Source organism: Crocodylus siamensis, chromosome 1 (assembly GCF_052110815.1).
Source record: "Crocodylus siamensis isolate JL-2025a chromosome 1, ASM5211081v1, whole genome shotgun sequence".
Taxonomy (NCBI): domain Eukaryota; kingdom Metazoa; phylum Chordata; order Crocodylia; family Crocodylidae; genus Crocodylus; species Crocodylus siamensis.
The window spans coordinates 298,819,079-298,844,947 of NC_143395.1; the positions used below are offsets into that span (position 1 = coordinate 298,819,079).

A 25,869-nucleotide genomic window follows, 5' to 3' on the forward strand; every position below is an offset into this window, starting at 1 on the left:
CCTTAACATTTTGGGGTTATGTATGTGACTCTTTTTTATGAGAACAAGCAGTTTGAGAAGAAATCTTGGCTCCAGCATATCTGTTCTCAGCTTATTGCTTTTCATTTGCTTCTGTTTTGCCTTGGAGTTCGTTCACACAAAGAAGCTTGCCTCTCGCTTTTTTTCTCTCAAAAGATGTCACTTGGCTTTAGGCTTTAGTTGTGCTCCAGCACAAATTCTGGATCTTTTATGACAACAATTGCAGGCCTCTGTCCTATGGCAGGTTTGTATGTAGGTATATTAACAGAAAAGGCAAGCTGCTTTTAAATGCCTTTAACACTGCAACCATTAAACCAGTTTATTCTTTGAGGTGGTAACCAGTTTGAGGCACAAGAGAGATCTTTACCTTTGTGAAGTGCATACGATGAAAGACGGCTTCTCATCTGTTCTGGTCTTCCCAGTGCTATTGTATCATGGATATGTGAAACATTCTTATTCAGTAATAAAAATACTTTAAAAAGGAAAGAGATTTAAAAATATGGATGTTTAAAGAAGAAAAAATGAAGATGTGGAGGTCTTTTATCCTTTAGTGTCGATGGAAAGTTCTTAGCTACCCTGAAAAAAGTTTCTTTATAAATAAAATGAAATAAAATAACACATCTGAAATTTAAAAAATATAAGGCCACTTTATTTAATTCTGTGGTTCCTAGATGTGGCTATTCTGCTTTGTATCGCTTCCAGGTTGTTCATCGCCTTGTGTTAGGCCTTTGCCAGAAGAGTGGGTTTTCAGGTATAGCTTTTTCTTGTTTGGGGAGTTCCTTCCTTTTCCTTCTCCCCCTCCCCAAAAAATCACATTTATGCTTGAAGCCTTAATGCAGATCCTCTTCACTTGTTCCATTGTAGCAGATTTATGGGAACAAACTGCTGAGAGGTGTAAGCTTAAATGAAAGAAGATGGACTGATATCTTTTTAGCACATCATCCTTCCTGTGATCCCTGTCACCATCCTTTTATATGGAAGAAATTGACATTTGAATGCTTTAGATGATTCTATCCAAGAGATTCTGTTGTTGCAGTAGCAAGTATTATTATTATTATTATTATTTATTATTATTATTATTTTGTGCAAGAGAACATAAAGGAGAAAGCAGTCAGTTACCTGGATAAGAGACAATGGCTAAAATTGGACCAGAATGTCCAAAAAAAAAAAAAAAAAAGGCAGACTGTAGTCACCTCCTGGTTGTGCTGGTGACTTAAGTTAACTTGTAGAGCTTTACACTTATGGGGCATGTCTACACAAGATGCTTTGAGTGCAGTAAACTGATTCTACTGTGCTTTAGCACAGTCGGCAAAACCCGTGCAAATACGTGGTCGATTTAGTCTGCTGTGAATTAACGTTACAAAGCAGCCATTTATTTGTTTGTGCTAATGCGCAGTAGTGCAGATTATGGTGCATTAAATTTAGTACCTAACATTACAGGTACTAAATTTAATGCATTGTAATTGTGGCACATTTATTAAATGTGTAATTATGTCCCTAAGATATGCATAGAAATCTGATGGTGTATTTTACTTGTACAGTACATAATTTACGTGGTTTGGATGACTTATAAAAAAAAACAACCCTTTTTTTAATAAGGCTGCTTATGATTTTAGGCTAATTCTTTGTTACAAGGAGCACTTGGGCTGCAATTTAGTTCAAAATGTGAAGCTTTCTTCTTTCTGTATAAGAAACTGGGGTAGGTTTAAGTCCAGCATAGACAATGAGCATTACGTGTGGCTGTTTACTATACCATCATTTCACTTTAGCTTTTGGGTAGCTGCTGTAATGTTTTAGATGTAGTTATGCCTGGTGGTTTTACCTTGGTAGGACTTAGGGGGAGGGTGGGTGGGGAATGTAAATCTATTTTATCATATTGCACATTAAGAGAAATGTTTCTTTTCAGTGGATTGGCTGGCAGGAAAAGAAAAAGTATAGTAAGATTGTTTTGATTGTTTTTTGTTGTTGTTGTAAAGATGTTTTTTGACATCACCACATTCGTCAGGGTTTTATTTGCACTTTTAGATCGTGGGAAGGAAAACAGTACAACGTTGGCAATCTTTTAATGAGGAAAATTTACTTAATTAAACCCCCAAAGACTTTTTGGACTTGGTGGCTGAAGGGGATGGCAACATGATGTGAATCTATTTTAACTCCAGGCTGTGTGTTTGAAACCAGCTCAGGTCGGTAGTAGTGGTCCAACAGCTGTTTGGCCTTTGAGAAAGCAGCTGACATTTCAGTTTGGCTATTAGTGGCCAAATGTGTGCACTATGGTGCTTTGCGTATTTGGTATCCGGACAGTAGTAAAGTTGGCAAAGAACGAGGCATTGTTAGATTCAGGGATTGATATGAATTTTTCATCTAAGTGGGTCCACTAAGAACTAGGGAAGTGAATATCCAGCCCTGGTTGTGGCCCCTTATGTCTTTACCATGTGCCCAGCATTTTGTGGACCCCCTGCTGCTGGTGCAGAGCCATGGGTGGGGGTGGTGGGCATGGTCGAGGGGTTCAGCCCAGCTGCAGAGTTTCAGCTTCCCCTCTCACCCACAAGCTGGAACTGTGGATGGAACCAGGGCTGCAGACCTCACCTGTGCTAGGTTCCTGCTGCCACAGGGAAGGAGGGGTGCCAGGATTTGGACGGGGCCTTCCTGCTGCAGCATTGTGGCTCCTGGTCCCATGGTGGGTTTGCCCAGATCCCCTCAGACTCCTTGTACCTCCCACTGCATTTGTGCCACTGCAGCCTGGACCTGGAAGGCTCTTCCAGGCTGCCGGGCTGGGCCCTCCCCAGCTTGTACTGGGGAGGGAGGTATAGTCTCAATGGGGTGGCTGCTGCTGGGCATGCTGAGTCCTCCTCCCTCCTGCCCATGACACTGGGGCTGCCTGGGACCTGGTCGAGCCCTGAGGCAGGGCTGAGCATGTGGCTGAGTCTGCCCGAGGAGGTGCCATGGCAGCTGGAGCAGGCAATGCCAGGTCTGAGGGGTTGTTGAGGCAGCACAGCAGGGATGCCAGGCTGAGCAATAGGGCTGCAACAGCAGCCTTCCAGGCTGGAGCTCCTATGCTGCCACTCTTCAGGAGCACCCTGGGGTTGTGCTCATGAATACAATTGTCTTGTAATCGTTTAACTGTTTACATCCCTACTGAGAACATAGCTGGCACAGTTGTTGGTAGACTGGCATTGGGAAAATTTGTATTTTCAGAGAATAGATGAGATTTGGTTTCATGGGTGCCTGCTCATCATTGGCCACAGTTGTTCATCTTCTTATGCATTTATATGTGGTATATCTCAAACTACCATCACTAATCTGTTGCTTTTCCCCCACAGGATTCATGTGGTTGCTTCTGGCATTTCACATGCTTTCATGAGTTGCATGTATTATGCAGTAGAGTGTATTCATTTATTGTCTAACAACTAAAAAATTGCACATGATAGGAGCTTAAAAACTTCTAAAGTTGTCAATCCCCAACAATCCTAAGAAATTAAGTTCCCAGTGAAGTTCTCAAAAGGTGACAAAGTTAATGGTGTGCTAGTGGGAGATATATATATCTCACTGTTTTGAACAAAGGCCACAGCTAAAGTTATGCCTCACGTGGTTTCAATTTTGACTTTTAAATTAGGGGTTTTTTTTGTATGGCATAAAGTTGCAATGTAAAACAACATTTTTAGTAGGGGTGCACCAATAAATATTTTTTTGGTTGATACTGATGGCCAATTATTAACCACCTGATACCAATACGATAGCTGATATGCAGTCTGGCAGCTTGGAGAGCAGCTCCCTGGCAGTAAGTCTGAGCGAGAAGGGGCATGGGGGAGGGGGGGCAGATCAAAGCCCCCATGGTAAAGGAGAGAGTGGGGCAGGGGCTGCACCAGCCTCCTCCCAGTGTGGGGGCTCAGGCTGTGTTCAGGATCGGTGGGAGCAGGATGGGTGGTGGCGGCGCTGGGAGGGGTGACTGGCAAATGTTGTAGCCCACCCCATAGCCACTCCCCCCTCCAAGCACTACCACTGCCCACCCTGCCCCTGCCTGCCCACGACCACCTTGAATACAGCCCTGGCCCAACCCCCCCTGCCAGGAACAGGCTGGTGCAGCCCCTGGCTCTGAGCCCACAGTGGGCAACCCGCCCTCACCCTGTACACAAATCTGGTGGGGTACATGGCCCCATGCCTCAGTTTATTATGTAATGCAGAGGTTGTCTACCAGGGGTATGCGTACCCCTGGGGATACTTGGGACAGCCCCAGGGGGGTATGCACAGTAATGTGGGGAAGTGGTGCACGGTGGCGGTGCGGGGTGGTGAATGGTAGCGGTGGCTGCCATGTGCGAGCTCCCCACCCCCTGCCACCACCATTTACCATTTTGTGCCGGTGCTGTGCACCATTTCCCTGCTCCCCGCCACTGCCATTCACCACTTGGTGCTGCGCACCACTTCCTGCTGCTGCCAGCTTAGTGTCCGGCTAGCCATCAGCCCCCTCCTCTGCCCCCTGTCTGAAAGGGGGTGCACTCCAAAAGTGGTACCCATCAGAAGGGGTACACACCTTAAAAAAGGTTGAAAACCCCTGGTGTAATGTATAATAATACAGACTTGATGAGGATGGACTGTTGAATTATACGAATGAGATAAACATGCCAATTGAGCAGGAAACTCTTAAGTGACCATGACCAAGAATCAGGGGGCTTCTTTTGGAAACAGTTTTGAAGGGGTTTGCCCTGAGGGGATTGCTTTCTTGGTTTCCTTCTGAGAACACCATAGTGGCTTGGACTCTTACTATTGTATATGTAAATGTCAGTAACGGCATATTCCCATAACTCTTAACACAGCTCATACTGTGATCAGCAGAGGTACTGGCAGCAGAATTCGATACGAGAGAAAAGTATCCTTGTCATAGCAATTCGGAAAGGAGGTAGTCTTAGGGGGACAACAGATGAGTATTGTCTTCAAGTGGTTTTGGCTCCTTTGTTCATGCAAATGATTCCAACGTGTGCTCACACAATGCTGCTGTCCAGGCTGCTCCAGGCGTGCTGGAAATCCTTTTTATAAGCTAACCATCGATCATACTTTCTTGTTCAGTTAGTTTACTGTTACTTTACAGCCACAGTCTTGGCGAGATTATTGCGAGCGCTTGAACTAGTTTCCTTTGCAACGGCTGCATCGGACTTTGGCCTAAATACACAGTGAAGAGAATGCTGTGCCAAGGGGAGAAAATGCCCTCTCTGTTTTTGAATGCAGCTGTGACTTTTTAATCCACTTGATAGAAACTTGTAATGCAGAGGTGACCACACACATGGGTGTAAAGAAGAGTTCTGGTGTCCTGGCAAGCTTAGTGAAACTGGGGTTTTGACCCCAGTAAGAAGACTCTAAATTTTTGCCCTCTGTTTACTCGAGGGGATTTGTCCAGGTGTTGCCATCCTGTACTGTAGCTGGTTTGGTGAAGTATTTAAATGTTGAAGCAGTCATTGAGCTTGCAGGCACTGCTCAGTGGAAAAAGAACTTTCTCTGTTCTAGAAAGCTTAATGTGCAGAGACGATGTTTGACAAGGGAGTGAGAATGGAGGCAGAAGTGTCACAGTGAGGGGTGAAGGCTATTATACCCGTTTTGTTAATTCCACAGTTATTCAGAATTATTCTGTGCACTTTGTTAATACTTTCACTTGAAGGTTAAGGCTATTTGGGTCTACAGGCCTCTGCAGAAGTGTACATTTTCTCCGTCTTTCTCTTCCTTTAAAATATTGCCTCGAGGAGGAGGTTTAGTATCGGAAGTGCGTTTGGGAACCTTCTTCTGGAGATGAGAATGACAAAGAAAACATCTGATTGGAAGTCAGTCTGAGCATGAGAGAGGTGGAAAAAATAAGAGTAAATAGCAGTCAAGAGTAAATTACCTTAGGTTTGGGGCTTCAGCATGGGCAGAGATGCCCAATATACAAACAGACATTCCCTGACCTGAACAGCTCAACCCTTGACTAGACAAACACCAGAGGACTGCAAAGGTGAGGATGCAAGATGCAGAATGGTCCTGCAGGTATCCTGTTAATCCCATGATTTATTTGGCTTACTTATGGCCCATTATGCTGCTTATTTATAAAAGGGGGGTGGGTTTGTGCACATGCTTGGAACACAATGAGCTAAGCAGAAACATGAAGAAAGCAAGAGGGAAAGAAAGCAAAGATGAAAAGGCTGTTCCTGGCTGGCCCCTCCAAACAGCATTTTCATTCCTAGAGCTATGAGTGAAAGAAGGGGGTGCACGGGCCCTGATGTTCTGGAAAGGTGCCCCTGATGCTGTACCTCCTGTAGCTGTCACTCTCTTGCAGCACCTGAGTTCTTAGAAATTAAAAGGGTATGAACCAGCAGGGGGGACTAGCTATCCTGAGCCAGGCTAGCTAAATCTCAAATCCAAGATATAAAGTAACAACTGTCTGTTCTCCAGACAATGCCATTCCTTTGAGGCAGGCCAGCAGAGCTGTAAAAATTGCATGGGAGGGGAGGAAGGGGAGTGAGTGACTAGAGATTTGTGCCTTTGCAGAAATCTAAATTATGAAACAGTGAAAGTAATTCATCTGGTAGATATCTTCATTGAAATCCATCAGTATTGTTAACATAAAGCATTGTTGCTAATAAAAACTCCTGTAAATTAGCTTTCCTTTTTAAAAAATCGTTGACCCTGTTAACTTGTTTTCTGCTGCACGGTGATTTATAACAATAGACACATTATCTGGCAGGGTTATAGGCATGTGCTCATAACTTTGGGACAGAAACTTGTTCTAGTTCATCTTCCACTGCAAACTAGGATTGTTTGGCTCTGCCTCCTTTTTCACGTTTCAGTTCATAAATTGGGTATCGGCAGGAGATGGTTTTAAATATTTTACTCCTCATGCCCCTTTACTCCCTCCTTCTCAAACACAGAATGAAAACAAGGCAAATCTCAAGTTGATTTTGGAGGTAACTCTGTTATTCAGTGCTGTCTTCTAACAGTGTAGGTGAGTGCCCCACTGAAGAGTCCCCCCCCCCATGATCAAGCATCGGTCTTTAGGCACCCAAGTCTTAGTTTTCTCCTCCACTTTGCATCCCTATACTTTGAAAGCAGGGTCCTCTCCATGGATCTGTGAAAACGCAGTCCTCCCCCGGGTCTATTTTATTTGGTTTGATTCCTAAATATAGGCTCTTTTTCTTTTCTACTAGAAATCTGTGTGAGTTCAGGCATGAGAGCGTTCCCTCTCCTGAGGCTCATCTCTCTAGCTCTGGCCTCTCTAGCCCAGGAACTCTTTTTTTCCTACTTGCGCTCCTCAGCTTTTGCTTTCCCAGGTTTGACTGGAGCCCTGTTTTTAGTTACTTTCCCAGTCACCTATCTATTCTAATGAATTTCTCACTAGGGGAGCTCAATTAACCAAAATGACTACTTGGGTTGGGTGGGAGAGAAGAAAGGCAATGCTTTGACCCACTGTACAAGGCTTCTTGAGGCCTTCAGGAACAAGCCTAGTGTGTCGCCAGGCTTGGTTTCCTTGTCTTGGACACCAACATTTTGCCTAGGGCCATATCCTCTCTCTCTTCCCAATGGTTGCTGAAATTTGAAATATTTATTTTAGCACCCTGCTTTCCTGCATACTTGAAATGAGGAAACTACTTGTGCAAACCGTCTCTTCTGGTCTAACTAGGATACCATCTCCTTAGGAATGATATATTCACTTAATTGCTGTACACTGTTTGCTCTTAGTTAGGTCAGGAAATGACACCCTACAATGGGGCTGTCCAACTTTGGAGTGGCTAGGGGTTGCATGCTGGGCAGACTGCACCCATGTGGGCTCCCCCACTCCAAACTGCATACTATGTAGGTGTCTGCCACACTGCTGGTGCCCCTCTGTCAAACCAGCATCTCTCCCACCCCTCCAGGGGTTGCACGCTGTGTATCCCCCCACTATACTGTGCCACACCTTGCGAGGACCCTGGATCCACCAAGTCCTGGGTTCTGCAACAATACCACCCCCACCCTGCCCTCAGGGAGCAGGAAGCAGAAGTTGGAGGAGGGAAGAGGAACCTGGAGACCGCAGTAGCAGCAGCATCCTCCAGAGTCGTGGGGGAAGTGGCCTGGGGTCCACAGATCAACTCCTCATGGACCTCATGCAGCTTGTGGCTGCCAGTTGGATAGCCCTGCCCTACTGGGAAGATTTTTTGGAAAACAGGCTATTCATTACATGGTTATTGTACTTAAGGATTTCCTCCTCCTTTTTTCTTTCTTTTATTTTAAACGATAAAGATAAACACAGTGGTTTTGAAAATTACATTTAGAAAGAAAAAAGAACTTGTGAATCTGTTTGTAGTGGCTGTCACTGGCTTATTTTTGTTCTAATTGTTCAAGTATGCTATCATCTTCAGAAGGCCAGTTGTGATAGGGTGTGTGTAGATGAAATGGGGGCCTTAAATTGTGGTGGTGAGTTTTAAAAAACATCGCTTCAATTTAGGGCTGATTTAAACCCCTGTGTCTTGCACACACCCTGCTGACTTGCTTGCTTGTCTGGCGTGGACGCGAGGGCAAACTGCCAGTGGGCGGAGGGGTCTTTGGGCTGTGGGGGAGGCTGGTGCTTCTGTCCATGGTAGGGGCGGCACCCCCACAGGCAGCGCCCACCGGCAGGCACCCGGCTCAGGTGGTCCTGGGGAGCACCACAACTGCAGAGGGACGCACCAGGCCCCTGCACAGCTCACGTTGCAGGCAGGCTCCGGGGGGGGGGATCAGGCTTGCTGCTTTTCTTGGGCAGAGCTGCTTTCCCGGGCTACTGCCAGGATGCCTGCAGGGCTTTCTGCAGAGCTGTGGAGCTGCATGGATCCCGGTGCTTCACTCCATGGCTGTAGGGGCAGCAAACTAAAACTCCTCAAATTTTAGCTTGCTGCACCCAAAGTCATTTAAGGTGCATTATGCTGCTGAATTTCCTATAGCAGCTGGAATTAATGCACAATATGCTGAGGTGTGCAAGCATCAGCACCATTAAAGCAGTGCAAAAACATTTAAAGTGCTGTGCACACGTGCCTCCCATTTCATCTGCCTGCAGCCAGAATTAACCAAATAGTGGATTTACCTTTTTTCCACCCTAGAGAAATACAATTTATGTAGTTACTAGATTACTGCTTTAGCACGCCCAGTAGTTCTCTACCTTTAACTTGAAGCACCTCTGGAAAATGTGATTTCTTAGTTTTCACTCAGGTTTTGATTACAGAAAAATAATAGAGCAATTCTTCTGTTGCAAAGAACTCAGTAAGATTACAGCAGGTGAGCAGGTACCTAACGCTGAATTCCTATTAGAAGTCTCTGGGTTTATCTGATGAATGATCTTTGCTCACCTAACAGTGCTAACATTGTGCAACACCCTGCAGCATCCTTGCAAGTATCTGAAGGCACCCCAAGGTGCCATGACACTCTGGTTGAGAATCAGTGCCTTTAATATAAGTGCTGGGAAAGAAACAAAATCTTCTGTGGTTTCCAAGTGTAAACTGTGTGGCACCCACCAGATGGTGCTATTGCAGATAATATTCATTGTTGTTTTATATTTAACATGTGTGATGTTAAATCTTGAAAAGTGATATTACTGGTATTTTTACCATGATGATAGATTTATTCATAGTTGTAGCATGGGCTAGAAATCAACAGATAGTGTCTCGTTAATCTTTTTTAATATAAAAACTCCTACCGGTTCTGTTTGTCCCTAAAAATGCTATAGCAATCTCTAGCTAAGTAAATGGAAATTGGAGAGGACCGTGCTCTAACTGAAACTTGATTTAATCATGTGGCTCTTACAAAAATATAGCTTACTGCAAAAATTACTAGTAATCAGACATTCTGTCACAAACAGACAGCGAATGTACAAGTGAAAACACTTACTGCTGTCCTGTCACAGACAGAGACAAAGAATGTTTCTATGGGAGTTTGTATCCACTGATAATGGGCTAAGTGGTAATTGATGCCAGCTGCATAAAATCACTAAGAGGGGCTAACCAGCTGCCTCTGTCTTCCAAGAAAAAAGGATGTAGCTTTGTATCCTTTCCTGTGAGTGACAGTCTCTCTCCTCAATCATTTTAAATTTACCCTTTGTCTTTGTGATGAGAGGCCTCAGCAAATTGAGGACCTAATAGGAGCAACTGTGCAAGGAATAATAGTGTATGCAGCAGGATGTGAGGTGCTTCTGTACAACCTTTCTTAAAAAGCACCGTAATCTGAACGTGCAGCATCCAATTCCAGGTCTCTCGTGCAGGAATTGGCAGCTGTCTTGCAACCTGATTGTTCAGCAAAGCATATACTAATGGCAAGAGCTGGGCAGGGAATGTTTTTCCCATTCTGCAGCAAGGTCTTTTAAAAAATGTCAGGTCTCAAATTGGGATGAAAAGATAATTTCTGCGAATAAACAAATCATGAGAAAACACGAGTTGATTGAAAGTGTGTGTGTGTTTTTTTTAATATCAACATTTCTCATTCAATTTCTATTTGTTTTAAAAACAACATTTCGAAACAAAGTTATTTTGAATTGAAAATTGAAAATTTTCATTTAAATATGTTGAAGTGGAGCATACTTGACAGGTGAAAAAACGCTCATTGAATCAGTACAGTGAATCAAAACCAACCCTTTTTCACAAATAACTTTGGTTTTGATCAACCCCTTTTTTTTCCCAGGGTCCCTGATCTGCTTTAGTAATGGAGAGGTTACCACATGTTTACTTGCTTGTCTTTGCTGGGATGCCTGGAGGCCTCAGGTCTGTTAGCTTTTTAATTTCACTGGGGATCATTAAATGGAGAATGTGTCATCTTTAAAGACCTAGTGACATTAAGAGCAGTAGAGCTATTCTCCTCTTTCACTGAGAGTTCAAACTTGATTGAAAACACACATGAAATGATAAACATGCTCTGTCTTTTGTGCTATGGATAAATGTCCATTAGAAACTAAATTGACAGTTTGCCATGATAGAGCACTACTTGTGGTCTTAGTTTGGGAGAAGGTTCAGGCCTGAAATAGCACAGTTGCTCTAGCAAGTCACAGGGTAACGTGCATTGACAATCTGATTTTGCACTGTCTGTGTGTGACTTGCTGTTATAGCCAGTTGTTCCCTGTCTCTAATCAATGTAATACCTCACAAGCTTTGCTCCTAAAGTCTACTGGACTGAATGGAAACCCAAACTATTGGACTGATTCTGTTCCCACTGAAGTCAATGTGAATGTGGAATATTAGAAGTCTTCTCTGTGGAATATGTCCTTTTTAAGCAGTGTACTTCTACCTGTACCAGTAAGCACAGCCAGCAATCACGGTATATCCTCTTCCATACCATTCCCTCTGTAGACAGCCATGCTGCCTTCAGGCATGTGTTCTGCCTTTTGTTTGCAGGCCACCCCAACCCTCTCACATTAGCAGCTACTGGTACTTAACCTACTGTAAAACAAACAGCATAAATTTCATCTGTTTCTGATATCATGTCTACTGTTAACTATTGCAAAAAACTTCTTCCTTTGGAAAATATGCCGTCTTCAACCTGAGTTGGTGCTATGTAGGAGCATTTTACTAAGGGAGGAAAAAAGAAACCTTTCCTCTGTCTTTGTGTATGGTATCCTGTTTACATGTTGGACTCCTAGCCATGCTCTTCCTGATGCACTTGTTTTTCCTGTGTACAACTATACGGAGGAGGACTGACTTGTGGGATGCAGGGCAAATGGCTCATTTACATGAGTAAAGGGACTTCCAGAGCTCCCAAGTGGTCTTCCTGAAGCAGAATTAGTTTGTCTGCTGCTTTTGGCACAAGATGGGCTTCTGTGTAACCCATTTCCTGCAAAGACTCAATCCTGAAGGAGAGCATACTTTAATGGTAAAAACCTGTGCCACTGAGTGGTTTGCATGGGATTTGAATAGAATTGGTCAAATGTTATAGTCAGTCCCCCCCCGCTCAGGTTTTTTTCGCTGCTGATAATTGATCCATTCTAAATTCTGTGGATTTAAGAGAAAGTTTATTAGAAACTGTCTGTGCCATGACTGTAATAACCAGGCTGACGTGTGAAAATGGATCTTTTTGGTCTTTCAGAAGTCTTTTTTCCAGTTACAGAGAAATTCCCATGTAATTATTAATATGTCATTTAAACGATAGGAATTTTGTGGAATTCTTATCAATTGCATGTATTTTCAGTCTTGTAATGGTGTCAGGATTTCCTGTAACAAACCCTGACATCCCATAGCACTAAGCCAAACTGTATTCATTGAGCATGCTGCTGGTATAACTTGAATTCTCTTCCTTTGTATCTACCCATTCATGTGAGTGTGGAGGTGATAAATAATGCACATCATATAAAATGCATGTTTTTTGTTTTGTTTCAAAGGATGAAGAAGAAGAAATCAAGCTGGAGATAAATATGCTAAAGAAGTACTCTCATCATAGAAATATTGCAACCTATTATGGTGCTTTCATTAAAAAAAGTCCTCCAGGGCATGATGATCAGTTATGGGTAAGCAGATGTTTCTCAGATATGGTCCTAGGCCTTTTCCCCTTTGCTTATTATTTGAGGACAGCAGAAAGATCATGTTAGGTAATACAAAGTAATGCAGTTTGATATTTCATGGCAGGATCAATCAGATGAATCGTACTGGTGCATCCTTTAGAGAAAAATTGGTCTAAGATTTGCTATTAGCATTTGACTTATTTAAATCACTTTATTTTTTCTCAGGTAGATAATAATGCACTTCTTAAAGAAAAAAACAGCGGAGCAGCAAGAAAATATAACCATTTTGCCCTTTTAAATTTCTCCTTTTTCAAGATTTGGGGTTATCCAACACTAACATTTTAATGACGTTGATAACTGTTAAGCATTTTAAAGACACTGTATATCTCTACACTTGTATATTAATGCAGAGCAATAAACTCTGGTGCTTATTGCTATGGAGTTTATTGCTCCTGGACACTGCATATACACATGCACCTGAGACTGCAGCACATTGAGCCAAGTTGGAGCAGCCCTGGCTGGGAAGGAGCCTGGGAGGGTCAGCTTCCTAGCCTGAGGCTGTTCTGACCCGACTCAGTGTGTTGTGGAGGGGCTAGCTGGGTTATGACGGTGCTCCAGCATGGGGCTAGGTAGCAGGCAGCCCCAACACTGAAGCCTCTTTGTGTCCCAGCCACATGTGTCAGTGTCTACATGTGCATTGCTGCAGAGTAAAAAACTCTGTAGCGGGGTATATACAAGTATTACAAATACTGTCCTGTTGTGGGGTTTATTAGTTTAGTCTAGCCGAAAAGTCCTGCACATGTAGATGCAAAATGTTTACTGCTGAGCTAATTAGCCAATTTGGCAGTAAGCAACTTATGTAGATGCACCCTCAGTGTATGGTGTTGAACACATTCTCTTCAAAAAACGCTTAAATGTAATTTGTGAACACATACTTTAAGTAGAACTCTGTAGAGTATAGGAGTAGAGATGCACCAATACATCGGTATGATATCAGATCTGTAGTGATATAAAGAAAATTGACTTATACTGGAAATCGGCCTGAAGTGGCTGATAATTTGGCTGATAAATGCTTGTGTATGCATGTGCGCGTGCTTGGCCACAGCACAGCATGCAGGCAGTGAGGAGCACAGTCTGGCAGCTTGAAGAGCTGTGTCCAGCTGGTAAGTCTGGTGTGGGTGTGGGGGTGCCAGATCAATGCTCCACCGCAGGGAGGGAGGGAGTGGGGTTGGGGCTGGCGATGGGGCTCGGGTAGGCACTGCCCAGCTGGGGTGGTGCAGGCGCGGGATGGAGCCACAGCTCATTCGGTGGAGGCGGCTTCTGCTGCTGTGCTCTGTTTGTCCTGCAGCTTGTCCAGCAGCTCCTGCAGCTCGTTCAGGAGGGCACAGGGCGGTGGAGCATGTGCCCCCAGATCTGCGCAGGGCAGGATGGGGCAGGGCAAACTGTAGCCACCCCAAATTCCTCTGTAGCCCACCCCAAGTGCAGTGCAGCCCTCTGCCTGAGCCTGCAGGTGCAACCCGCTTAGCCCTACCCCACACAGATCCGGGAGCATGCTTCCTCCCCACTCCTCCCCCTGTCTGGTGCTCTCCAGGATGAGGGCGGGAGCAGCAGTGGGAGCCACTGGGCAAGCAGTGCACAGCAGCAGGAGCCGCCCCTCCTCCCCCCGCCCCCCCCATGCCATGGCTCTGTCCTGTGCCCATCCTGCCCTGGCTGGGTAGCGCCTACCCCAGCCTGACCCCCACTCCCTCCCTCACCATGGGGTGTGCTACTCTGCACCCCCCCCATGCCCCTTCCCTCCCCTTCCCCTTCCACCGCAACAGACTTACCAGCTGGACTCAGCTGTATCGGAAATCGGATCAGCATTGGCCGTATGCCTCCTTTAAAAATCGGCTATCTGTATCGGCCCTCAAAACATCTATCAGTGCACCCCTATATAGGAGTAAACCTCACTTTTTTTCATGGAAGACGGGTATTACATGTATCTTAGAACTAGATCTAGGGGTGCACTGAGAGATTTTGGCGACCGATACTGATACACCCTGCCACTGCATGCACCCCAGGAGGGCATGGGGGGTGTGCTCCCCAGATCAGGGTGGGGCGGGGCAGGGTGGGTGGACTACAGCTGACAGCTGGAGTCAGGGCTGCACTGGGCTCTTCTCGGCAGTGGCTGGACTTCAGGCAGGTGACAGCAGTACTGGTAGGGGGGTTACGGGGGGGGCTGCAGTGACCCCAAATTTTGCTGTAGTCCTCCCCTGCCAGTGCTGCCAGCACCCATCCGGTGCAGTCCTGGCTTTTCCCAGCGCGTGTGTGGAGGCAGGGGTTTGAGCCAGAGCTACCCCAGGCAGGTGGCGGCAACTCTGGGAGGTGGGGTTGGGGGAGGGCTATGGTGAAATTTGGAGTGGCTGCAGCCTCCCCCCTTCCCCGCCCCCGTAGTCCTTCTCCCAGTGCCGCCACCACCCACCCCGAACCCAGCCTCTGCTGAGAAGAGCCTGGTGCAGCCCTGCTCTAGTCCACAGCTGCAGCCTGCCCACCCTACCCTGTGCAGATCTGGGGGGCGTACTCACTCCCTGGACGAGCTGCAGCTTTGTCGTGCGCGCCGCACCACTCCAGCTGGGTAGCACCTGCCCCACTCACTTCTTCACCGTGGGTGGCGTTGATCTGCCCTCCCACACCCCTTCCCTCCCGCTTCCCCTTCCACCACAGTAAACTTACCAGCTGGACTCAGCTCTCCAAGCTGCTGCGCTGTACTGCGGCTGCACGCACCCACGGGCATTTATCGGCCAAATTATTGGCCACATTGTGCTGATTTCTGATATAACCAACTTTCTTTACGTTGGTGCCGAACCAATATCAGACCGATGTATCAGTGCATCCTTCTAGAATCCCTTGGGTTATTTATTTATGTATTTATTTTTAACTTTTGAAATAAAAATATTGGAAATTTCTAAGGGATTGTCAGTGGATAGAAATTAGTTCTTAGTTCTTGTAGAATGAAAATATTTCAGTGTTGATCATTATGCATGAATGTGTTTTTAGTTAACAGTGCTTAGCTATTTAAGAAGCTAAGATATAAATATATGTGCAATGCCAGCAGTTGTTTCTGACCCTTGTAAATAAATGGGAATTGCAAAATAAGGAGTTTTGGGATGGTGTGATCATTTTAACCCCTCAGCATAGGCCAGGCCACAGCAGCCATGGTGAACCACCATTTTATTTTTAGTAAGTTTGGGGGGGGCCAGTTGTTTTGGTTGTTTTGTAGATTGTGCAGACAATGTCCAATTTAAAGTAATTTTTTTTGGTGTGGTTTCCATGAAATCACAAATTGAGTAAGTCCCTACTAATGAGACACGTTCTGTATGTCTGACATGCATCAGAACTGTGTTTACCTCCCTTTTCCAGGCCAAGACATGGTATTTGACCATTTGTCTCTGTATGAGAATAATATTATATCAAACTTTGGTGCATCTTAAACCCTGGGTTTTCTGTGAATTGTGTTCAGTACTGGCTTGTTTGTTTTTCAGCTTGTTATGGAGTTTTGTGGAGCAGGATCTATCACAGACCTTGTGAAGAACACAAAAGGGAATACTCTGAAAGAAGACTGGATAGCATACATCTCAAGAGAGATTCTCAGGGTGAGGACAGTAATCCATCACGTCGACCTTAATTTCTGTACTAATTTGGATGGAACTGAAGAGGGTTGTTTACATTAAGATTCTTGGGGTAAAAGCCCCAAACGTCTGCTTACTGCGTGGAAGGACAGTAATGGCAACCTTGCAGAAAGTGGGTAACTGTCACAAGAGGCCAGCACAGAGTTTGAGAATATGTTTTTCATATCTCTAATGTGCATAGGCATGCTTCTGGAACCCCTAATTATCCACATTGATATAACAAAATTAGCTTAAGGCTGGGATTTTTAAGAAATGCTTAGCACTAGTCTCTTTCCTCTGCTGACATTGAAGCTGTGGGAGCAGGGTTAGGCCAGTGGTGAGAGCTTTTCTGAAAATTCCACTTGGAGTGCTTGCACACCGAAACTTTCAGAAATTGATGGAGAAGAATGGTGTGTCATGCTCAGTCAGGCCCCTAAAATGTTATATGGCGGTATACAATCTTACTTTTCAGAAAGATGGCTGTCCCCGTAGTTTTGTTACTTTTTCATGTGTAATTTCCAATTGATATAAATGTGGCGCTGCTTGATCGGCATTTTGAGTGTTGTGCTGATTGAAACTGGTACAGCATTCCTCCTCTCATCTGATAAAGAAAAATATCTTGCACCCCATATTGTTAGTAACAGTATGTGAATGGGACTGCTCTAGTAATAAAACCTGAAGTAAAGGACCGTATCATTGGATCTTATGTCAAACGTGGCTTCTGTCTTCTGCTTTCGTGCATTGTGGCAGCAGTAAATTTTGAGAAGAGGGAGGAAGACAGGGAATCTTGGCTTATTGCCCTAACTCCAGAGAGCAGTGCCAAAAGCTGTTTGCATTTGGACTCTTTTGTTGCTGCTCACTAGTAAGCCAGAATGCAAGTGACAAAAATACCCAATGGCAACTCTGTTACAAGTTGCATTTATAACTGGTTTTTAACATCAGTCAAGTTGTGTCTCAATACTCTATCTGAGATGGTTATAAAACTTCTAATAATTGTTTCTGAAGTGCAGCATACTTTACCTTGCACATCTTAGATTCTCCTCCAGTAAAGTGTGAAGTCATATTTCTGGAGTAGAGTCCCTTAATTAACATCTAAAACAGTGTTGCAAAAATACTGCCTCTCATTCTTGTGAAAGAATTTTAAAGGGATGAATTGTTTGCTAGCAGGAATCTGAATGTTTTGAGAAAACAAGTGAGGAGGCATATTGTCAGGAGGCATTGCAAAAAAAAAAAAGATTGGATTCGATGATTTTGTCTCGGAGGGAGAAAAAGATACAACCTTAGTGAGCTTAAAGATTTGTTGAAGTGGAAATATAGGAGAGAATTTATCAAATGTATCCTTGTGTGCTGGGTAGTGGTAAGGCAGTGGTTCAGAATCTGAATAGCAAGTCCTGCTATCCTGTTCCCAGTCCAAACATGCTTTCCAGTAAGGATACAGATGTGGGAACTGAAGATTACCTTCCCAGTTGATGCAATATGGGACTGAGGCTGTACAAGGTGTGCTGTGCCAAGCCACAGTAGAAGCCTTAGTTTTCACAGAGGACAAGGCCATGCTTAGTCTTAACAGTCAGTGGATGGTCTCAGAAACATTAAACATTCATTGCTCTAGCTCATGACATCTATTATTTGCCACATTCATTAACTATTCTTAAAAAAAACCCCAAACTGTTATATAGGCAAACTAGTTAATGATCATTTAATGAAGAACATGTGTTAGAAAATTGCTCCACAGCAATTACTACTCTTTTAACCTTCTGCAACTTAAGGTTTGTTTGTTTTTTGTGTTTCTTTTTTTTAAAAAGACCTCCCTCCCCCACCCCCCTTACAAAACCATTAAATCTTTGCGGGCAGCATGAGCAAGCAAGATGATGCCACTAGAGAATAGAATTTTCTAAACTGACTGCTGAAGAGAAACCAAAATAAAGTCAGTTGCTAAGAGATTTGCCTCTTGCTCCACAAATTATATTAGATAGTAAAATATAACATACGTCTTCCTTATCCTTTCCTCTACATTGTTAATGCTTTGGGGCATGCATCCAGGTGGTGTCTCAACCAAAAGCACTGTATGCCAGCAGGTTTTGTTTTCTTTGGAAAATATAATGCTGTCTTTTGTATGTATTCAGTTGCAAAGAACAATAATCCAAGTACAGGAGCAAAACACCAGAACTGCAACTTTGCCAAGGTTCTCTAGTCTATTGCTTGTATCGCCTTTACCCGCTAAATAAATTTATCTCGCATTTTTCTCCTCTTAAGGATTACTGGCATTGGAAATAAGTGTGGGTTGGTTCATTCCCCATGTTAAGTTGCTGTTCTTTTACGGATGACGCTATGCATATCACAACTATAGCTTTATTGTCTTGAAACTTTATGGGAGTTAGTTTCTTAAAACTGCAACTAAAAAGAATTTGTAAAGCATAGATTTTGGGCTTTATTTGTTTGCAGTATGTGCACCACTTCTGGTAGCCCCTGTTTGATTATCAAAACCTATGTGGGTGGCATGCTGTAGAAGTGTACAGTGCAACAGGGTGCATGCATTCCATGAGCAGGATCCCAAAAACCACTGCATCATAGTGTGGGTTTTTTAATAACTTCAAGAGTAACTAACCAAGCACTTTGTCTGTGTCAATTTGGACTCTATGGGACTGCTGCTAAGTAGAGGAGCTAACCTTAGATGTATGTCTTTTTTTTTTTTGTTCAGGGCCTGGCACATCTCCATGCCCACCATGTGATTCATCGGGACATCAAAGGGCAGAATGTATTATTGACAGAAAATGCAGAGGTGAAGCTGGGTAAGTAGGCAAGAATATCCACTTCTTGATGTTTCTCATATTCATTTTATTTCTTTAGAATGTCACATGCAGTAGCATGTGATTATATAATGCTATATATATCTATATCTATATCTATATAGATATATCTATAGATATATATATATGTGAAATAAATTGGGTCACTGCTGCAGTATGACTAAGGAGACTATCTCATTTTCTAGGAATACTGGGATCAATGGATAGATTACTTTGTACCCCTTACTGACTTTGAATGGCTGAGCAGATCAGCTTTAACACCAGCATTGACTCTTCCATTTATTTTGAATTCAGAAGCCACCAGCAAAACAGGAATCAGTGGGTGTCTGTATCTGGCTATAATTAAAGAAGCATCTGTTGCTTGAGTTCGAGACAGACATCATATAGCACTTACAGCTAACCTGCAGCATATGGCCCAGATGCCTGTTGGAGCTGCTGGGATACCTGTTTAGAGCTGTTGTCATTCCTGGTCTGGCCTCTAGGCTCCAAGGCAATGTATGCTTTCATGCCAGCATATTTTTGCCTCTTCCAGTTATTACACTTTATTATCCTGCATTTATGGTATTATAAGCTTGTTGGCTTTTTTGGTTAATTTTATAATTTGTTTAAAACATGCAAAATGAACTCGCTGCCCCAAAATTATTCTAAAGACTGATACTTTTAACCAGGTTGAAATGAGAATTGATCAAATTCACGCAGATGAGGTCCACCAATGGCTATTAAATATTATAGGTAGAGCTGCAAGGTTCAGATTAGGACTTCCTAGGTCTCTGGATGATGTAAACTATAAAAGGGGTAGGATCTGTCTGGATAGGCCCTGTTTAAATAATCTTCCGTTAGCACTCCATCTCTGCTGCTGCAGGAGAGAAGATACCAGGATAGATGGACCAGTGGTCTGACTCAGTCTGGTGCTCCTTATGTTCTTTAAATCAGGCTGAAGCATTCCTCTTCAATTTGTATCCCTTGTATTGTACTATATCTTCCCTTTAGCTGAAACTGAAAGGTGTCCTCACTGGTGGAATGGGGACCTTGTGTGTGGGTTTCCAAGTGGGACACAATAGCTGCCTCTTAATTCTGTAAGGTTTATTTACACAATGTAAATAGCAAAAAAACCAAAATGTAATTACTACAAAAATGGATGTGGGTGAATGTGCCTTTGGTGTCTATGCTGATATATGCCAGTTTGTTTTTTTTAAAATAAAGGTGCTTATATCTGCATTAAATTCAAATTGAGCAAAGCAGTTTTACCTATATTATCAGGTTTGTGCTAGGGGGGAAGGTGAGGACTGCGCCAGTTTAATAAGTAGGTTTTTCTGACAGTTTAATTTACTGCTGCAGAAACTGCGTAGACTGGTGATTGAGTTGGTATTTCTTAAATTTGACTCAACTCTTATTCCTGCCTATGCCTCCTCCATATGAATTAGAGTAGGAAGTAATCTTATGACTAGTTCTTTTCTTTCTGTCCCCGATTTTTGAGCAGAGAATATTGTAGCCGAAGGGCAACCAGCTAACAGTATCACCATTGCATGAATGCCTGTGGAAGACAGGGTTACCCTGTATGGGCCAGTTCTCCTGACCCATGACTTGTGGAGGCAGTTGTTCTTCCTCGCCACCAAAATCAATATTGTTGAAATGGTAATCAGAAATGTAACTGGGTAGTTCTGCATTCTGGATGGCAGTGACTGTAGCTGGGCTCTTGGGGGGGTACAATGGGCTCCCTTCCTTCCCCCTGCCTGACACACAGCGACAGAGATGCACACACCCCCCGTCTGTGCAGGAAGATGATCTGTAATGTAAGGTGCTGAAGAGCAAATTGTATATTGCTGGATCTCCTGACTGTGTTGTGGTATTGAGTATATTTTGTCCAAAGAACAAGGATTCTCATTACTTGAATGGTTTCTCTTGACCTTAGTCCTCTCACCCAGAGCTTCCACATGGCTTTATTTTTCAAATCATTTTAGAGAAGTAATCACAGCATGTTTTTTTTTTTTTCTTTCTCTTTTGTTTTATTTTCATCTTTTTCCACCCACAGTGGATTTTGGTGTCAGTGCTCAGCTGGACAGGACAGTTGGCAGGAGAAACACTTTTATTGGAACTCCTTACTGGATGGCTCCAGAAGTTATTGCCTGTGATGAAAATCCTGACGCTACTTATGATTACAGAGTAAGAGAGCCCTGTTCACACAGTAATAAAAAGTACATCTGCTATCTTTAACAGCTTTGATTGAAGGCAGCTATTATGTCTTTTGTCATCTTTTGTGAGAGTAATTTCTTGTAGACCTACATCTTTCTAACGAGAGTACTGTGTATGGATCATTACCAGTTTATTATCTTTAAATATTAGTAAAAATTAGTACATGTATTGCATGCTCCTAGAAATTCCACCCAAGGTCTCATTGTGTTGAAATACTGAAAATAAGAGTAAAGAGGAATTTTAGAAAAGTTGTTGCATTGTCATGAATTACTATAATAATTTAATTTTAAGGTCTGCCCCAAATAAAGCCACCATGTGAAAGGAGTACTCTTGTCCGAGTAGAAGGGTTAAATGGAAACATAAATGGAGCTGGTTAATACATGTCTGGTCCTAGTATGAGATGACATAATTGTTAAGAAGAATGAATCTATCAGATATACTTTCCCTCATCTCTACACATCTCCGCTCTTACCTCTAAAATTGTTTTGACGTGCACCTCCAATTTTTGGTTTGTGTTTCCTGTAACTATATCCCTTTAATAAAAGCTCCAGGTGCCTTTTACCTTGTTTTCATGGTGGCATAAGAAAGGGAATAACATACAAAATTTGCAGCTCTTTATTTTATTTGAGTCAAAAACACCTCCTTAAACTGAATAATCTACTTGTGGATGCATAAACATACTGAAGCTGTAGTGAATTGGATTGATATTTTCAGCTCATTTCTCTGGACTAATTTTTTTTTATATGCACTTCAGTCTACTTGTTTTCATAGTTTCATAGTTTCTAGGGTCAGAAGGGACTTGAGCAGATCATTGAGTCTGACCCCCTGCCATGGCAGGAAAGAGTACTGGGGTCAAGTACCCCAGCAAGGTGTTCATCCAGCCTCTTCTTAAAGACCCCCAGGGTAGGAGCCAGCACCACTTCTCTTGGAAGCTGGTTCCAGGCCCTAGCCGCCCTGACCGTGAAGTAGCGCCAAATTCCTGCCAAACAGAATTGCCTTCTCTTGTGGAGGCTTAACAAGTTCAGGTCCCTTAGCCTCTCCTCATAGGGCCTTCCCTGCTGCCCTGTGATCATTCGGGTGGCCCTCCTCTGGACCCTCTCCATGTTGTCCACATCCCTCTTGAAGTGTGGCGCCCAGAACTGGACACAGTATTCCAGCTATGGCCTGACCAGTGCTGCATAGAGGGGGAGGATCACCTCCTTGGATCTGCTTGAGGTGCATCTGTGACTGCATGACAAGGTGCGGTTGGCCTTCCTGACTGTGTCCCCACACTGTTGGCCCATGTTCATCTTGGCATCAATGACGACTCCAAGATCCTTTTCTGTCTCTGCACTGATGAGAAGGGAGTTCCCCAGTGTGTAGGTATGGTGCTGGTTCTTCCTCCCCAGGTGCATCACCTTGCACTTGTCAGTGTTGATCCCATCCTGTTCTCATCTGCCCACCCCTGTAACCTGTCTAGATCTGATTGCAGCCTATTCCTGTCTTCTAGCGTGCCCACATCCCCCCACATGTTAGTGTCATCAGCAAATTTGAACAGGGTGCTTTTTACCCCCTTGTCCAAGTTGCTGATGAAGATGTTGAACAGTGCGGGCCCGAGAACTGAGCCCTGGGGGACCGCACTGCCCACATCCCTCCAGGTCGAAAATGACCCCTCCACCACCACTCCCTGGGTGTGGCCCTCCAGCCAGTTAGCGACCCATTTGACTGTGTAGGTGTCGACACCACAGTCCCCCAGTTTCTTAGCGAGAATGGGGTGAGAGACAGTGTCGAAGGCCTTCTGAAAGTCCAGGAAGACTATGTCCACTGCTACCCCTGCATCTAAGGATTTGGTGACCTGGTCATAGAAGGCCACCAGGTTGATCTGACAGGACCTGCCTCTAATGAACCCGTGTTGGTTGCCCCTAAGCATGATCTCCCCTGCTGGTCCCTCGTGGACATGTGCCAGAATAATTCTCTCGAAAAGCTTGCCCAGGATCGAGGTAATCCTAACTGGCCTATAGTTTCCCAGGTCCTCCTTCCTCCCCTTTTTGAAGATGGGAACCACGCTGGCCCTGTTCCCATCCTCTGGCACCACACCAGAGCACCACATGTGCTTGTAAAGCTGTGCCAGGGGTCCCGCAATGACCTCAGCCAATTCCCTCAGTACTCGAGGGTGGAGATCGTCCAGACCAGCTGATTAAATACATCTAGTCCCTCCAGAAGTTCCCTAACTAGTTCCTCGCTAACCCTTGGCCTAGGTTTTAAAGATGTAATTTACAATTTTATAGGGCATGGATGGGCAATAAGGGTCAAGATTATTTTAAGATTAAATGTAATCTAATACAAATTATTCTCATGGGAGAACCCCCCAGTGAATAAAGTGAAAACGAATTCAATGTAGGTATAGAATACTTGTGACTCATATTTATGTCCATCTTAAACCACTGTCTCTCTTGCTTCTGTTGAATTTGGAAGGATTTCAAGTAAATAAATATAGTAGGATCCATTTGCTGCAGACTTTAGGTAGTTTTTCAAGATAGCTTGGAAACAAGTTGGTGGCAGCTAATGAGTTGAACCAAGAGGAATGGGTGCTAGAGTGGAAATATTTTGGGCCTGAAAATGCAGTTGACCAGAAGTTCTGTTGCTTGTAACCTAGTGATTTGAGCATAGAACAAGTTATCCATTCCAGCAAGTGTTCCTGTAATCACAGGATGATCACCAGGGAGTTTCTCATCAACACTTTTCTCACAAAGCATTCTGTTCCTGTTCCCCACATCCCTAGTCCTTGTCAGAAACTAATGGAATTTCTGTCCACTCAAGGATTCTTTAGGAATTACATTTTTTCCCTTTGCCAATAGTGGGAGAGATTTTTATTATCAATAGTTGTGATTCAGGAGGGAATATAATCATCTTCTAGCATAGTTGCCAGTCAACAGATTCTATTCCGGGTCAATCCTCTTCCCCCTCCCCACCTTAAAATGCAGTCCATGTGAGACTGCACTGAGGAAACTTCTTACCCAATAGGTGCCTAAGGAACAGAAGCTGCTTATCACTCATGAGCTAATGGCCATTGACCCATGTCAGCTGGCATGCAGGAATTTGTGCTGCCACATCATGTACCACTTATTGGGCTAGTAATGGTAGCAGATTTCTTGAGCTGCCAAGAAGCTGTGGTGGGCTAAAGTGCTGGTTTTTAAAGTCCTATACAGAAGTATAATGCTCCATTATTAAAACAAAGAATTTTCAACATACGATGCATTCTGTACTGACTTGTATTTCCTCAGTCTGGATCAGGGGTGGGTACACACGCATGCCTTAGTGTGGACAGGGCCAGGGCTGTGCTGCCAAAACAAGGATTGGGCCCCTTGCAGCACCCCCTCTGTCTGCCCTTGCGTACCAACCTCTTACAAGTCAAGGTAGCAGATCCACCCTGTCCAAAAATTGCCGACAACTAACTGGTCTAGATGTTTGAAACATGCTGGCCAGTATTCATCTTTCTTACTAGTACTTTTCATTTTTTGGGTTTCCTGCATTAGCAGAAGATTGCATGAAGGAATGCATCTCTTACAATAATTGTCCATGGGACTGTTTTAAAAATCCCCCTACTATTTTTTTCCTCAGGAAATCTACATTTTGGGTGAATATGACCTGCTGTTATGCCTTCAAATACCTTACAGTTGTGTATATATTAAAAATGTTGCATGCATTATTGTGTGTCTGTATGTCTATGCGTGCGCAGGCACGCATGCTATCTGATGCAACATTTAGCAGCTTTTGATGGGGTTAAAAGATTAAAGCCATTTTAAGTACTATTATTTAAAGAAACTTGGTAGCTGGTTTTAGCCTGTTACCTGCAGTATGTCAGCAGATAACGTTACTTTATTATCTAAATGGGCAAATATACCTACTAACATATGGTCTTCTCTTTGCAGAGTGACCTCTGGTCATGTGGCATTACAGCCATTGAAATGGCAGAAGGCGCTCCCCGTAAGTGATATGTATTCTTTTCCAAGCGGCTGATTAAAGTTGAAACTTATACTTAGGAGCTTCTGGTTGTAATCTAAACCCAGCTTTGAGGTTTCTGAAAATGTGCTGATGGTGTTATTGTAGTCTTTGGGGGTTTTTTTCTGTTCTATAAATATAAAATACTATAAACAGCAACATCACTAAAGATACTGCAGTATTTTAAGCATTACTGTGCAGATTGTGATTATAGTAGTGTAATAAAAGTATTAGGAGCATTTGGAAGCTAATTGGTCTATTAACTTCCTAAAGTGGGTATATTAGGCTTTGGAGCTGTGTCCCTAAGGTGTAGTGAATACCCTTGCATGAGATATTTTAAACTTAGAGCAGAGAAAAAAAGGTTGAAAAATGTACTATCCTGCTTTGTCAGGACTTTTACACTACTTATCATGTCTTTTCCATCTTTAATATCCATAAGTCATTGTAGTGGTAAGATTCTTCTTGAACAGAGTGCCTTGGATTTGCAGAAGAGGGGCAAATTCTTATCTTTCCTTTCTTACTACTTGCACAATGCCAAAGATTCTTGGAGGAATGTGATTTAGATGATAAGCATACATTCAAAACTGTTCGTGAAGAACTTTTTAATGTAGACCATTTGAATATATTCAGAAAAGGAATTTAAAAGGCCTCAAATTCATAACCTTTTTCATGCTGTATTTTTTCACATACGGGGGAATAAAACTAAGTATGAAGCTGAACCAGAGGACCAGAACTACGTCAAAAATGGAGTTTACAAACTTTTGTTTTCACTTGA

At 43.5% G+C, this 25,869-nt stretch overlaps 1 protein-coding gene across 4 annotated transcripts in view; it reads left to right on the top strand.

The window, feature by feature from the left end:
* MAP4K4 (mitogen-activated protein kinase kinase kinase kinase 4) overlaps positions 1–25,869 on the top strand; it is a 217,776-nt gene that overhangs the window by 134,970 nt on the left and 56,937 nt on the right. For all 4 annotated transcript variants that reach the window (XM_090020650.1, XM_090020658.1, XM_090020664.1 and 1 more), the window contains exons 4-8: positions 12,347–12,472; positions 15,988–16,098; positions 18,812–18,902; positions 20,953–21,083; positions 25,025–25,079. In XM_090020650.1, the coding sequence (XP_089876776.1) occupies positions 12,347–12,472; positions 15,988–16,098; positions 18,812–18,902; positions 20,953–21,083; positions 25,025–25,079 (514 nt within the window). The remainder of the gene's footprint in view (positions 1–12,346; positions 12,473–15,987; positions 16,099–18,811; positions 18,903–20,952; positions 21,084–25,024; positions 25,080–25,869) is intronic.